Genomic DNA, 15946 nt, shown 5'->3' on the forward strand with positions numbered 1-15946 from the left:
GTCGCATAAAATCAAACCGGTTTAAGCTACTCCGGACCGGTAAAACCTACCCAACCTAATTCCAGGTTCACAATTTTAGCATATGCTAACTTTTGATTTGTGTGCTGTATGTTAGGAACAAGTTTCAACCATTGCTCCCTGTCCAGCCTTTATCCACTCCCGTCTTATAATTACCTCTAGAATCCATAATTAACCCTGCCGCCCCTCTGAACTCCACCACACACACCTTTCAACCCCACCTCTCCAACAACCATTAACGCCAAACATCCTGCCTCCAACCCTGCCACACCCCTGCCCCCCTTCCCGTCATCCTCCCCCGTCCTCCGGGCTGAAGGTCCCTCTCGGTCAGTCCGTGGGGGTGAGGGCACCCCAGACACCTTTAACCCTTTAAGTGCCCAGGCTCTCAGTTCGCCACAGGGAGGAATACCACCAGGGCTCATCGCCTCGTCCCCCCTCCCCCCTTCTCTCTGTCTCTTTTCTTTTACCCACACACACTCAAACACAAACACACATCCTCACCCGTCCTTCTGACCATGTTAACGTACCCGGAGAATCAGGTATTTAACACTCCTTCCTCTGCACGAAGTTTGGGGGAAGACTGAACGCGGGAGGGAAGGAGGGAGGCATGCCGTGGGCAGGGTGTGGTGGGTGGAATGATTTGTCATTACGCTGAGGCAGTATATAGGTAAATACATATGAACTGAATATGTATGATATACAGTATGCAACTGGAGGGACTGAATGTTTGTTTGTGTGCAAAAAAAGAAGCAGAAGAGTGAGTGAAGAGACAGAAGCTTGTGTGTGCATCCTCCTCAGCTCTGTGGATGCTCGGTGCATGTCTGCCTCGGTGACTGCATGAACCTGAACACAACACGTGATGCGTCAGACGTCATCGCTCAGATTTTATGTTAACGATGTTCAGCGTCAGTCACAGGCGAAGACTGTGATCCAGTTAGATACGTTGTTGTGTGAGTCTTAAGGGCTGATAGCTACTAATGTCAGCGTGTGTTCAGATTGAATACAGAGGTGATTGTAGAGGTGGTGCCATTGCATGATAAATCAGTAAAGTTTTTTCATATCATTTTTGACATTTTTCTTAATGTTCTACATGTCCGTGAAAAGACCAAAACTAAAAATATGTTGGTGTCAGAACTATCTGATACCTCTAAACTGTCTCTGACACTCAAACACAACAGAGGATGTGTGTGACAAACGTTTATGTACAGAATTTTCTAAAATAAGCTCAATCAGGAGTAAAAAGTGCATTTGCAGTAAATGAATACACTTCAAGTGAACAAGAGCGCTTCTCCTGCTGCAGGACAGTGTGTGAGGTGATCAATCTGTAATACTTAACATCCCCTCAAACTTTCTACTACCATGTTTGAAACAGCAGAAGGTGTCACATACTGTAAAGATTGTAAAGCCCCAGGAAGCGAACTTGTGATATTGAGCTGTATAAGTTCACGGTAAAAAGGGAACAGATTACCAAGTTGTTCGTTTTGGTCTTTTCATTGGAAGATTTCTCTATATTCATCTTTTAACCTGTGCCAAATGCCAATGCCTATCCTGAAGCTGTTTGACTTTGCTTAAATTTAAAGAGGCAAGAAGAAAAAGACTAGAAACTGTTGGAAAACATCAGAAAGACTTCCTCTCCATCTAAAGGCATATGTTACTGGATATGGCCAGCTAAGATCTGTGCAGTAGTACTATGAAGACCTTTGGAAGTGTTAAAATGTGTGCAGCACCACCTCTGCCACTTCTCACTCGTCACCGAGGACCAAGATGATCCTTACCAGCTCAAATCTTCTTTTCACGGCCCCTTAATGTTCTCACATTATCGGTCAAACCTGCCACAACATCTTGAAAACAGTTTACTTGCATGTCATGTAAAAACACATCTGTGTTAATCACTTCACTCTGCACTCAGTCTGAACACACACCACCTCTGTTTTTAACAGCAAATATAACTGAAAGTCCTGGTTTAAATGTCATTGTCACTACGTGTTCACACTGCCAGCAACTGGAGAGCTGTTAACAATGTCAGCAGAGGTTGACGTGTTTCCTCGAATATCCAGAAAAAGCTGTCAGCACCGATAACTTTATCCAACATCACGTGCCGCCATTAGTTTCTGTCCTACATGTGAATAAGTCATGTGGTTGCTCGCAGTCTGAATGCAGTGAACAGTGTTGAAGGAACCAAACAGCAGCAGTGAGTAAATCCAGCAGGACGGGGAAGGTGCACATACAAGTGTTTTGACGCACAGCATTCAGGAGACAGGTGTTGTGAATTTAAAGTGATATGATACTTTTTTTAAAAAACACATTTCACACCTGTGTTGAAGTTCAAGAGCGGCAAACCTTCACAGTATCAGATCGGATTAACACCGGCACCAATAAGTGACAACAAGATTAAAAACAGCCTGGTCGTCATTCCCGGGTCATCAAACACCAATGTTTTGTCACGCCGCTTGGCATCTCATGCAGATCCGTGTCATTACGAGACGCTAAGCAACAGCTCAACCCAGCGTTGTATAAAGAGACCCAAGAGAGTCCAGGGCGTAGTCGGGTCTGATCCGAGGTTTCTACCTGTTGAAAGACAGTTGTCAATGTTAAGTGCTTGCTCTTGGGAAAATGATGGGTTGAGTTTGTTCTCAACCTGCTCCTCATGAAAAGCATCATGAAGTAACATTTGTTGTGATGTGGCGACACATAAATAAAACTGACTCGAGCCAAATGCAACAAAATGTAACTGCCTGGACTGCCAGGTCGTCAAGTACTGACGCAAAGCTACTATCTTTCTCCAGGAAGTCACATTTTGTTGCATTAACTGCATTAAATCGAGCTAAACTGCAACCACTTCACAATGTTGACGATGTTTGATAGACACTTAAGGTTGTCTCGTGTCTGTATGGGATGCAGGGGAGCGTGAGAAAGCAGCATCCGTGTTTGTCGACCTGGGGTGAGAATAAAGTTTTATCCAACAGAAGCACTGATCATTTTTGTTTAGTTTTGCCCCAACAGGATCTGTCAGTGTCAGATCAGACCGATCATGAGCTCCATAAACACGCAGAGCAAAGTGAAATTGTTCTACCAAAGTAAAATATCACTTTGGCTAAAGAGCCGAGCAGCACCGGCGCGAAACTACTACGACAAAACCAGTTGAGAATCACTCCACTGCTGCACCCTCCACAGCATGACTCCACCCGCTGAAACAGAGACGCCTCCTCCCCTCCTCCACCGCTCACCTTCCCCTCTCCCCTCTAACACCATCCCTCTCTTAATCGCCCTTTCTTTTAGGATGCTCTCCCACCACTATCCCCCTTCTCACCTTTTTTTTCTTCTCATTCTCCACCACCTCTTTTCCTTTTGCCTCCCACCATCTGCTCCAGGGCTGAGCTACAGTACAGTTTTTTGCTTAAGGGTGGGGGCTTCACACACAAAACCTATAAAACTAAACTTTCGACGCATGACATTGTTCCACAGCAGGTACAATCACAGAGCCATTGTACGGGAGAGGAGTGTCAGCATGGTCCGGAGTGCAATGGCGTCATGTTTTTTTTTTGTTTTTTACGGGTTTCTTAAACACAACAGTTGCGCTTCTGGCACCCTCCATCCAAACACTGAGAGCATGCGGTCGCAGTACTCTGTGAGAATGCCTTCCCTCTCTATTGATGGTGTGTGTGTATGGGACAATACACACAAATCCTGGTTTCTTGAGTCTCCGCTCATGACGGATGTCCTGAGCGTACAACCCCATGTGCTCTAACATGTCAAGAGAACCTGGAACCAGCCTTTTTCCCTCCCGCCCCCCTTTGTGCAGATGTGCATGCAAAAAAAAAGCTTTGATAAAAATCCCACTAGATGATTGCAGATCTAATGGGGGCAATTTGTGCTGTAGGCCCGGTCTAATTGATCATTATGGTGTGATAAGATAAGAATCGGTGTAAATGGATGCAGCAATCGAGTTTCCTCTTCCAGCCGTGAAGGTAATTCTTCATAGAGCTGCTAGCAAAGCAGGCCACAGCAGAGGAACAGCCAGGAGGGAAGGAGGGTAGAACCATTATCAGAAGAGCTCTTAGTATAGATCTCAAGAAGTTACCTGAGAATTATTGTTTGCATACAAATGATTGTTAAGTGTAGTTTTAGAAGTGTAGATCAGTCAGTGTTCATTTCTTTTGTCAGATGTTAAGAAATGTTGGCTAAACTTCTCAGATTACCACATTTGACCGTTTTGCCAGTTTTGTCAATATTACTGATAGTGTACATGCAGGATACAGTCTAAGCTAACAGGTTGACCCGACCCAACATAATTTGTTTGCACCAATATTTTAGTAATTTTTTTAAATCATGTAGAAAACAGTTCAAATCAGGACAAAAGATGACCAAACTATCCACCTTTAGGTTAAACCTTTGGGTGGCTAATTTCTTTTTCTTTCAATTGATCAATGTGCAGAATAATTTCTAATTTTTGTGATCAAATCTGTAATTGGATCCATACTTTTTCACAACCTCTTGTTCCTAAAATACATCAATAAAATCTCAGACAGTCAACTGACAGAAAGTGAGTAACTTAAAATGAGTAGAAAACTCATTATATGAAAAATTATGATATTTGTGCCAGATAACATTAGCATAAATAGAAGTGTGACAGCATATTTAGCTTGCATTGTTAGCATGCATAACTCTCTCTTGATAATGCATCATACGCGTACTTAAAACAGAGAAAATTAGCTTCTTTCTCAGGCTAGCAGTGGCGTTTCTATCCCTTCATAAAGTGATGCAGTTCCTTGCTTTAGACACTAGGGGGGGTGTTAGCTACGATGTTCACGGCTGATTAAAAAGGACATTGTTTGATCCTCTCTATGACACAGAAACGCAACTTATCTGGGAAACAAATTTAGGAGACAGGTATGTAGACATCCCATCCAGTTGTCATGGCGACGGGAGACGAGTGTGGACGGGGGGGGGGGGGGGGTGGATAAGAGTGTGTATCCCAGTGTGCATCCTGCAGGTGTGTTGGTGGGAGGGGTTTCTGAGCAGATGTGGCCATCTTGCTGTCCTTCCTTCTTCTGTCTGTCTCTCATGTGGATGTATTTTTTTCCTGTTTTCTACCAAACCCCCTCTCTCCTGTCTTGTGTCTGTCTCTGTGTGTCTCTCTCTCTATCAATGTTTGTCTTTGTGTCTGTCTGTCTGTCTTTTCTATGTGTTTTTTCCTCTTCTTCCTCCTCCTCCTCCTCCTCCTCTTTCTTCTGTCTGCTGTCTTTTGTCTCTGTCGCTGTCACTGACTCTCGCTGTCTCCACCTTCGGTGAAACTCCACAGGAGCACCACCCGGTAAAGTTCTTCCTCTGTCCTCCTCCTCCTCCTCCTCCTCCTCCTCCTCCTCCGCTCTGTCCCCCTTGCTCTCCACCTACCGGATCAAATTGGCTTCTCGCTCTTTCTTTCTTTGTTCTTCTGATCGTTCGTGCTCATTCTCGCTGTTACTTGTTGTACTGTGTCGTCTTCTTCATACGTGACGGAAGAAAAAACATCCGAACACCCAAAAACTAAGTTTCGCCGACACAGTGTTTGATTGTCACCTTTATTTAAGGGGCAAACACCTTTTTTAATAGTGCACGATACATACTCACACATCAACCCTGAGACTCACAGAGCCCTATTAAGTATGCTAGTGTGTGTGTGTGTGTGTGTGTGTGTGTGTGTGTGTGTGCAGGGATGTTTTTAATTCCTGACACCTATGGTCTTACCGGGCTTTACTCTAATACTCTCCAGCTGCTCTGATAGAGAGACCTCAGTCCTGCTCAACTTCAAACGAGGAAGGCCTATTGATTATCGATCGAGTCTCACTCTCTCACACACACACACACACACACTCACACACCGTCCGTACGCATACACGTAGAACTTCCAAGGCTCAGACTCAATCAATCAGCCTTGAATTGAATTGTCTTACTTTTTTTTTTTTTTTTTCCTGCCACGGGAGCTGAGTTCATAGTTAAAGAGCGAGCCTTGATGGACGACCTCTCCTCCGCTCGGGGCTTGGCGGGCGTCCAGGCGCCTCCTGCCTTGTGTTTTTTGAAAATGGCCCATCCACTTACAGTAAAGATCAACTCGGCTATTTACTCCCTTGACACCCCAATTTTTCCCCGCTGATATTGGTTTATGGGCGTACAAATCATGAGCAGAATGTTCTGTTATGCGGTTCGGGGAGGAAACGAGCGCATTAAAAAAAAAAAACACACACACACACACACACACACACACACACACACACACACACACGGCCGGAGGAGTTTGTCTTCTCGGCGCTAAATGGTTTCCTCCTGGTCGCTCTCACGGCTCGTTTGAAGCATATTGATGCCAACGTGTTTGTTTGTGTTACGACATGTGGATGTCGTGCTCCCGTCAAGCGACATCACATGTCCCGAGAGTCTCGCATGGCCTCCGCTTCCCTTCCAGTCAGGTTGCAGTTGCTGACCGAAGACCAAAAAAGAAAAATTCCCTGAAATCTGGATGCAGATGAGAGGAGGCTATGCGAAACCTCTGAGAGTCAGTTCATGTACAGTAGTGTGTCCAAACTTCAGGATTATATCAACATAATCCTCGCCCATGTGATACGTAACGTTCACGCCTCATGTGTCCACATCTTTAAAAAAAAAAAAACTAAAACATTTATTCTGAAGAACCCGAACAGAAACTGTCGCTGAAAAAGAAAGAAAGAGGTTTGGCTGGGCACTCTGCCGGGAGATGCCTGTCGATATGGAATGAGCGAATGTCTGTCTGTATAACGGTCGTTAGATTATGATAACGGACGATGGTGTTTTGCTTCTCGATGTCCATGAAACCAAACGGTCAGGCGACTGATCGCCCTCCCTCCTTCCTGGTTTCATGTTTGACGTGCACTTACACTGTTGCAGTGTACATATTTTATACGAGAGCACTGCATATCATGTGTTTCCTTCACATAGACTGTCACTATGGAGGTTTAAGTTAAACTCAACCCCCTTTTTTTTAATAAACGTTTGACGAGGGTGCAGTAAGAGCCCTTCATGAGTGTCAATCTCTTCATTCCTCTCTGACACTGCTGTTGTTCTCTGGATGAACTCTAGGGGGAGCAGCAAGGGCAAAGACATCAGTACGATCAAGTCCCTTCGTGTGCTCAGGGTGCTGCGACCTCTCAAGACCATTAAACGACTTCCCAAGTTAAAGGTAAGGGCCGTGTTTCTGTGATCTCCGGTCAGACGGCTGCGTACGTGAAGCTTAATTCACTATGATATCCTAAAATAGACTTTATTGTTTTTAAAATGAGTCATGAGTCAAGTCTCACATGACATGTAAGACTTTGGAGGGCACAACCAGTTTACCCTCTGCAGACTTCCTGAGAAAAAGTGTGTAAAAAAACTGTAAATGGCGAGATGTTTCTTACCAGTGGAACTGGTTAAAATGATCTTATCTCACTGAATGGGATTATATGAAAGAAAAGTTTTGCAGCCCACAAAACAGCCTTGCAGCATTCTCATAAACATCTGAAGTAGCTGGAGACTAAAGTTTTGAAACTTAAAATAAAGCAACCAAAGCAAAAAAAAAAAAAGATAAAATTGGTCCACACAGCTCGTCTGGCGTGATCCAAGACTCGAGCAGTGAAAATGCAAAATGTTTTATTTGTATTCATAACACCCTTTACACTGGAATTGCTCTATAAAGCTGCACATTTTTTTGGTATTTGGTGTTTATTTGGTCATATATAAAGTCAAAGGTTTTCACCCTGGTTAATCTAGTCTTGTTAATCCGTCTCTGTGTCGCCTCGCAGGCTGTGTTTGACTGTGTGGTCAACTCTCTGAAGAACGTGTTGAACATCTTGATCGTCTACATGCTCTTCATGTTCATCTTCGCCGTGGTGGCCGTGCAGCTTTTCAAGGGCCGCTTCTTCTACTGCACGGACGAATCCAAAGAGTTTGAGCGCGACTGCAGGTCGGCATTCATTCAGTGCAATGCAAATAGTACAATTAAAAGATTTCACCTACTAACAAACACAATTTTGACATGATATTTCAAGTATTTGCCAATTTGTGCAATAACTTCTAATTCATTAGGTAGAAAGATTTTCACCCAGTACCTTAATTTACCATGATGCCATGATTCTGTATCGTTAGGAACACATCGGACTGACTTTTGGCACAGTACTGTGCTCTCAAAGTGCCAAAACTGGTGGTCATTTAATGTCAGAGGCACTATTTTGCAAATGCTGGTGAGAAAACACACAGCGGTGAACTGTATCCTAATAGAATCTGTGGATTTGAGCTACAGTCAGCGTGCAGGTGCTGCCACCTGGTGGAATTTTCCAGGAAGGTTAAGATAGATGCTTTACTGCACGTCCATTTGTGTTTGCTTTTCCTTGACTGATGCCGACGTTGCCGATGTTTTGACTGTAAGACCGTGTTTGTGTGTTTGTGCGTTTGCTCCTCCAGGGGCGAGTACTTGGTGTATGATAGAGATGAGGTCAAAGCCCAGAAGCGGGAGTGGAAGAAGTACGATTTTCACTACGACAACGTGGCTTGGGCCCTGCTCACCCTCTTCACTGTCTCCACTGGAGAGGGGTGGCCGACGTGAGTGGGACACACACACATACACACACACACACACACACACACACACACACACACACACACACACACACACACTCTATTTGTTGTGTGACTGATTAGTTTTGAATCGTGGAGTCCGATGTAGAGGATTCACCTCCTGGAGCAGAAATTTTACAAGATAAAATGAATATAAATATAAATCACAATTATGGTAGCAAGATCTGGAAATATCTAATTGATTATATCAGCCGTAACTATAAATGTGGAGTTGAAACAAACATCAACAACATATCACATGTTTATAAAGTAGTTTTATCGCACAACGTCACACAAATAATACGATGATCACATTGTTTTTCTGATGGTTTAATACCTCAAAAAGTGTATATGCTCATCTCAAAACACACAGAATGTCAGTGCAAACATTTGAGTTTCTTGTTTTTTTATCTCATTTCTCTCTCTGTTCCTCTCTCAGGGTGTTAAAGCACTCGGTGGACTCCACCTATGAGAATCAGGGCCCTAGCCCAGGTTACAGGATGGAAATGTCCATCTTTTACGTGGTGTACTTCGTTGTCTTCCCCTTCTTCTTCGTAAACATCTTTGTGGCTCTCATCATTATCACCTTCCAGGAACAGGGGGATAAGATGATGGAGGACTATAGTTTAGAAAAGAACGAGGTGAGGAGGGGTTCCTCTGAACGTTCGGACATCTCACGTTAACTCTTCTTAAAGTAACGTAAGCATAACTCTCGTTTCCTTCCCTCCCACAGAGAGCCTGTATAGATTTCGCCATCAACGCCAGGCCTCTGACTCGCCACATGCCGAAGAATAAACTCAGCTTCCAGTATCGCATGTGGCAATTTGTAGTTTCTCCGCCCTTCGAGTACAGCATCATGGCTCTGATTGCGCTCAACACCATCGTCCTTATGATGAAGGTACAAACATTCACACGATTCGACTCCGTAGAAAACCTCAGAATATCGATATAAAAGTGGAAAGTTTGGTGTTTGTGATACTCACACCTCCTTTTTTTTGTGTCCTTCTAGTTTGACGGTGCATCGGAAACGTATGATGAAGTCCTGAAGAACCTCAACATTGTGTTTACCACCTTCTTCTTCATGGAATCAGTCCTCAAGGTCATCGCGTTCGGCCCTCTGGTAAGACCCGACAGCTGCGACTGTAAAACTCTCCCAGCGCACACATCCAGGTTGTTCTATATGCTCCAGTGTTTCATCCTATTATTCATTTACAAAGCGGGTTATTTTGGTAGACAGATCTAGAGCATGTTACTTCCTGTCCCTGAAAAACCCCGGAGCGCACCGTGTTGCTCGGCGGTCACGCCATCGGCCTCCCTCCAGCCGGTCTCCACGGTAACACCACCAGCGGTGGCCGGGTGTTACAGGAGGATGTGATCAGCTGTTGTTGTTGTTGTCGTCTCTCTTGTCTGGTCACCGGTTTCTTACTGTTTTTCTCTTTTTTTTCCCCAACAGAATTTCTTCAGAGACGCCTGGAACATTTTTGATTTTGTGTCCGTCCTCGGAAGCATCACTGACATTTTAGTGACAGAGTTAGGGGTAAGTGCTGTGGACTGTTTGGACCAGATGACACTTCTTTTTTTGGTTTGTAGCTGAATGCTAGTTGTCGATTTGTCACATGAAACTAGTTCAGTGGACTGAAAGGAAGAATCAGCCTTGTTGTCGGTTTTATTTTAGTTTCCTTTGTTCTTAATAAATATTCAAGTTGGGAGAGTAAACATTATCTGGTATCTGTCCAACCAATCAAATGTTCTGTAATGTTCTGGCAGGATTAACTAAAAGTCGTTACGTTAGGCCTGAAGTTGTTATATTTATTATAATGCCTCTTAATTGAACCTCAGATCAATGTTGATCACAAAGCTACCTCCAGAACGAGCTCTTTATAAGCTCAGTTACCAAATGATGATCATCTTTCTTCACAAGTACCAATACTGACACTTTTCACTCGGATGATACTCGTTTTCACTGTGCAGACTTTTTTTTTTTTAATAGCTAAAAACACTCAAAATGCTGCAATACCTCCTCAAGTCGCTTATTGAAAATGCAAACAAGCTGAACTTTCACACAAAATCAAGATTTGTGTTTGATTTTTTAAAGTTTTGATTTATTTGTTAAAGCCCAGAGAAAATCATCAGTTACCATTTTACAAGCAAAATATTTTAAATGATACGGTTCAAGCAAGATTATGAAATCTCACCAAATAATGATGCAATGCAAAAAAGTTCCATGAAAGTACCACCATCAAACCTGCTGTTGTATGTAAACACACTCATGTTTATCTCACTGTCAACTGTGATTCTGTTTGTATGTCGATCAGCATGTCTGTGTTTTTATGATCTGAATATGATTATAGATGTAAGTCTCAGTATTTGTGGAGCTCAGTTGAATCTCAGCCCCTCTCTGTTTTGTATCCAGGTTTCAGTTCCCTCTCGTTCGCGCTGACTATATTAGCAGTGAGTGTTGTAATCGCTGCAGAACAACTGCGCTCTCACATGATTAAAGACACCCTCAATTCCCGTCCCAGCTGTCTGAGCAGACAGTAATTGACTTCAGCGCTGCTGTCCACAGCGAGCTGATCATTTCAGACATCTGATTGATTCTCTGTCAGCTCGATGCAGCAGACCTGAAGGTTAAGCACAACTGATCTTCGCACGAGTGAGCGCATCCAGTGAAATTTAGTGTTGGTATTAGATAGCAATCAGATACGGATGTTGATTGGTTGCAGAGTTATCTTAATAAAAGACTGAATTTTCCCTCATTAGACCGTTAACTTTGACTTTTACTCTTCTAATAACAGCTGCAAGATTGACAACAACTCAGTTTCATTTATTTCTGATTTAAGGGACTCCGATGGCGTTTAACAACCTTCCACCGCTGTGTGAGGACAAATTGCAAAAGCAATAAAAATGCTCCGACACGTCGATGACTAATCTTTCAATACGTGAAAATAAAACACAGTCCGACGTGGTTTTGTGACAGCTGGCGTCAGAGAGGGGCTGAACAACTGCTTCTCCAGTCGCTCTCTAACTGTTGTTGTTGACTTGAAGTTGTGTTTCACTGCCTTTTCTAATGACACCCATAATGATTCCGTCTTCCTCTTCTATCTCTTTACATGCTTTCTTTAAAAACCTCTCTACTTTGTTGGCGCCCTACGCCCCTCCCCGCTCCCTCCTCCTCCTCCTCCTCTGATATAATCCATCCAATCAAAATGCACTATGAAATCCTTCATCGTGTTCTTCCATCCGTGCTGCGCCATGACATGTGGTGGTGGTGCTGTGATGATGATGATGATGATGATGATGATGATGATGATGATGGTGGTGATGGTGTGCGTTTCGCCCCATGCCCTTGCCCCAAAACAACAAAAAAAAAAACACCCCCCTTCCTCCAAATAATGTCTCTCACCCACTCACAATGTACTACACCAAAAACAAACAAAAAAACCTCCCTCCCCATTCATCTTTCTACATCTTCGCACATGTAGAATCTGGTTGGTTTGTAATTTATCTCTCAAAGCTTTCTGCTGCATCCTCATTGGTCATGCGTACCCCCTGACCATTCTGACTCCTCCCACCCCGCCATGACCAGTCTCCAACCCCCGACCCCCCCCGAGTGCATGCGCTTCCTGGATGATGACCTTTTCAACTCTTTGCACATGATTACATAGCGAGGTTCTTTATTAACGTTTTTTGCACATGTAGGTTAAATATACAATATTGAATGTATACAGAGATGCTGTTGCCATCTTTCAGCTGTATGTATATATATATATATATATTTATGTTTTTTTACCCACTGTATCTGTGTGGGTTAATCCCAACCATCTCAAAGATCACTGGGTAATCCTTTCTTTTACAGTCCCCTCATCACCAGGTGTTTACCTGCTAAATTCATGGTAACACAACAGTGTTACTACGTTATTACCAGTGGTAATAAGAAAGTAAATACAATGCCTAGTAACACATTTTTTTATTTTACCATATATTTACTGGGTAAATAGCTAGTAATTAGGGGACTGTAGCTACCTGCATATTACCAGCAGTAATTACCCAATAACACACTATAATTTACCATATAGTTACCAGGTAAATACCCAGTATTTTGGCCATATTTTCATTGTATTTATTTTCTTATTACCATTTGTAATTACCTGGTAACACTTTTGTGTAACCATGAATTTACCAGGTAAATACCTGGTAATTAGGGGACTGTAAAAGAAAGGCTTACTGATCACTGTTAATAAAAGTGCAACAAGTTTAAGGGACATTTCACCCCAAAATCAGAAAAATACATATTGTTTCCTCTGACCTGTTTTGGTGTGAAATGACTGTAGAGATGTTGCTTTCTCTTAAACATAATCTATCCAGATAGAAGTCTTGTCAATTTGTGGTGCTCAAAGTGCAAAAAACAAACACAAAACAAACTCAACAGCATTGTGTCTTTCCGATCTGATCTCCTGTGGAAATGTATTGAGCAACATCGTGTTTTACTGTATTGGAGAGAAGTCAAACATCTCTACCGCTCATCTCAACTCACTCCAAAAACAATCTGAATGGAAAAATATGTATTTTATGATTTGGGGGTGTACTGTCCCTTTAATCACACACGATATTCACACTCTTTGCAACAGTACGAAGGTATTCATACATGTAGCATTAGCAGGTAGCGCCTGTATTTCATGTTGAATGTAGCAGATTGAATTCTCACACTCTTCGTGCACCTAAATGAGTGAATGTGTGAATCAGTTCATGTGCTCGGCCCCTCCGGCCCTCCACTGGTCTGCATGTAGGCCGGTTTCTTTTCCTCGAAAAGTATGCTGCCATGCCAAACCCATGCCTGCACGGAGGCTGCTCGCTGAGTCCCTCTTCTTCCTCCCTCCCTCCCTCTTCATGCTCCTCCTCCTTGCCTGTCAACCACACAATGCAAGGGCCTCATCGGGGAGTCTGGCTGTCGTACATGACATTATTCTCTCTGTGACACCAACGAAACTCAGCAGTTAATTGGGCTGAATCCATCGTGAGAACAGAGCACCAGACCAAGCAAGTCCAGACTGTCCAGTTGAGCCTGTAGCAGGTTTTTTTTTTTTTTTTTACAAATATCAAGAATACACCTGCAAACAAGGCCCAGAATAATAATTCACAGTCCTATAAACTAAAAAAAATGCATGCTCAAAGCAAGCAGATCTGAGACAAGACACTGTAAGACTATCAACAACTCAATGCACATAGCTTGTGTTTTAGAAACTGCACCTCTAAATGACTTCTGTAAGATTCTGATGTCACAACTGCACAGTCGACCTCTCAGCACAGTCGTGGCTGCAGGAACACCGGAAGAGTTAAAAGAAAAACAGTTGGTGTTTCCTGCTCAGGCCTGTCAGAGCTGACCAATCGTAGTGGACTGGGCTTTTCTTTTTTTGGGGGGGAGGCCAGTCTTAAAGAGACAGGCACTAAAAAAAGGGATAATAGAGGTGCTGCAGCAGTTGACAATATGAGGAAAACAATGTGTTTTTTTTGAACATTTTTAGAGCTTTAGGTGTCACAGACAACGCCACGCTCTTTGGGCCACAAAAAAAGTGTGTGTGTGTGTGTGTGTGTGTGTGTGTGTGTGTGTGGTTGACAGGCACAGTGCCCTGTGCTCCATCTTGTGTGGCCTGCTTGCCCCCCAGAGATCAGTGCATTTGGTTCTCTTTAAAAAAAAAAAGAAGAAAAAAAAAAAAAGCATTCTGCTGTACCAGATTGGATGATGACCTTTAGACTCTTTGAATTATGATTTCCTTATTTCCTCTCTTTTTCCTCCTTCTTTCATCTTTTCTTTGTCTTTTGACTTTTTCTCTGTCTTTCCCTCATTTGTACTTGTATCTACTAAGAGCCATTTTGTTTGCAGTAAGTTAAGTTTCTCCCCCTTCCCCTCCTCTCTCTCTCTCTCTCTCTCTTTGTACTCTCTTCCTCCCGCTGTTGTTTTTTGGCTTTTGTGTTTGGTAGAGGGAGGTTGTGCAGGTGTCGTGTGTTTGGTGAAGCTGACTGTTTTCTCCCTCTGTTGCGTAGAACAACTTCATCAACTTGAGCTTCCTGAGGCTGTTCAGAGCAGCTCGTCTCATCAAGCTGCTCAGGCAGGGAGAGACCATCCGAATCCTGCTGTGGACCTTCGTCCAGTCCTTCAAGGTATTCAGCCGTGAACATGTACACACATAACATAACGTACGGTCACAATACACGTACCAGCTCTTACAGATACTCCTTCACCTCCTCTGACAGGCTCTGCCGTATGTGTGCCTGCTCATTGCCATGCTCTTCTTCATCTACGCCATCATCGGCATGCAGGTGAGTGCTGCCTGTCCGCCCTGTCCGTGATTTTTTTTACATGATGCGTTGGATTAATCGCACAGCTGAGACGGCCGGTCAGTTATCTCTGCAATGGAAGAAACATTCACAACTTTTAGCTCGGTAGCACCATGTAAAAGTGTTCCATTGCAGATAAAAGCCCCATAAAACGCAAGAACGATGGATCACTGCACTGAAGAGCAAATTTTAATATTTTTTCTACTACAGAGTCTTAATTAGGTGTCAAATACATGTTGTGCAGTAGAAGTACAATATTGGCCTCTGAAATATAAGAAGTATAAGTACAGAAACAGGAATTTAAAGCACCCACCTGAGGGATGAGTACAAACACCACAGCTCTCGGTGTTACCGCATCATTTCAACTCAAAAGTTAAAACATTAGAATAAACAGTAAAGATGATTTTCTTGTTGTGTTTGCTTCACATCCTTCTTCCACCGTTTGTGTGTGTAGCTGTTCGGGAATCTGGCGCTGGATGAGGAGAGAGAGGGCGCCATCAACGAGCACAATAACTTCAGAACCTTCATCATGGCCCTGATGCTGCTCTTTAGGTGAGTCTTTCAGCTTCTCTCTCACGATTATATCAGAGTTATAATAACCGTTTCAGTGCTGACCATCGTTGCTAAATGTTCTCTGAGGGTGATCAGTCCGTCGTGTTTGCGTGTCTCTGCAGGAGTGCTACGGGCGAAGCGTGGCATGAGATCATGTTAGCTTGTCTGGGTGGTAAGGAATGTGACAAGAACTCAGGGAACTCAGGACCTGAATGTGGCAGCACCTTCGCCTACACCTACTTTGTCTCCTTCATCTTCCTCTGCTCTTTCCTGGTGAGAAAAACCTTAACTTATACTGCTTGTCCACCAAAGTTCACAGGTCTACACAGGTTTGTTAAACCCCCTTCCAGCAGGCAGCGCGGCCCGTTTGTGATATGCTGCAGTACCGCAGCTGGCCACATGGGAAACAAGGCCACCGGGCAGATTTTTCTCTCTATAT

The 15946-nt window shown here is 43.5% G+C and overlaps 1 protein-coding gene across 2 annotated transcripts in view; it reads left to right on the forward strand.

The window, feature by feature from the left end:
• The window catches only part of cacna1ab (calcium channel, voltage-dependent, P/Q type, alpha 1A subunit, b), a 174714-nt gene that overhangs the window by 122916 nt on the left and 35852 nt on the right, over positions 1-15946 (forward strand). For both annotated transcript variants that reach the window (XM_037093118.1, XM_037093126.1), the window contains exons 28-38: positions 7108-7207; positions 7809-7969; positions 8467-8604; positions 9059-9260; positions 9353-9517; positions 9629-9739; positions 10073-10156; positions 14662-14778; positions 14872-14937; positions 15410-15507; positions 15630-15780. In XM_037093118.1, the coding sequence (XP_036949013.1) occupies positions 7108-7207; positions 7809-7969; positions 8467-8604; positions 9059-9260; positions 9353-9517; positions 9629-9739; positions 10073-10156; positions 14662-14778; positions 14872-14937; positions 15410-15507; positions 15630-15780 (1393 nt within the window). The remainder of the gene's footprint in view (positions 1-7107; positions 7208-7808; positions 7970-8466; positions 8605-9058; positions 9261-9352; positions 9518-9628; positions 9740-10072; positions 10157-14661; positions 14779-14871; positions 14938-15409; positions 15508-15629; positions 15781-15946) is intronic.

The sequence above is a fragment of the Acanthopagrus latus genome, chromosome 1 (assembly GCF_904848185.1).
Source record: "Acanthopagrus latus isolate v.2019 chromosome 1, fAcaLat1.1, whole genome shotgun sequence".
NCBI lineage: Eukaryota > Metazoa > Chordata > Actinopteri > Spariformes > Sparidae > Acanthopagrus > Acanthopagrus latus.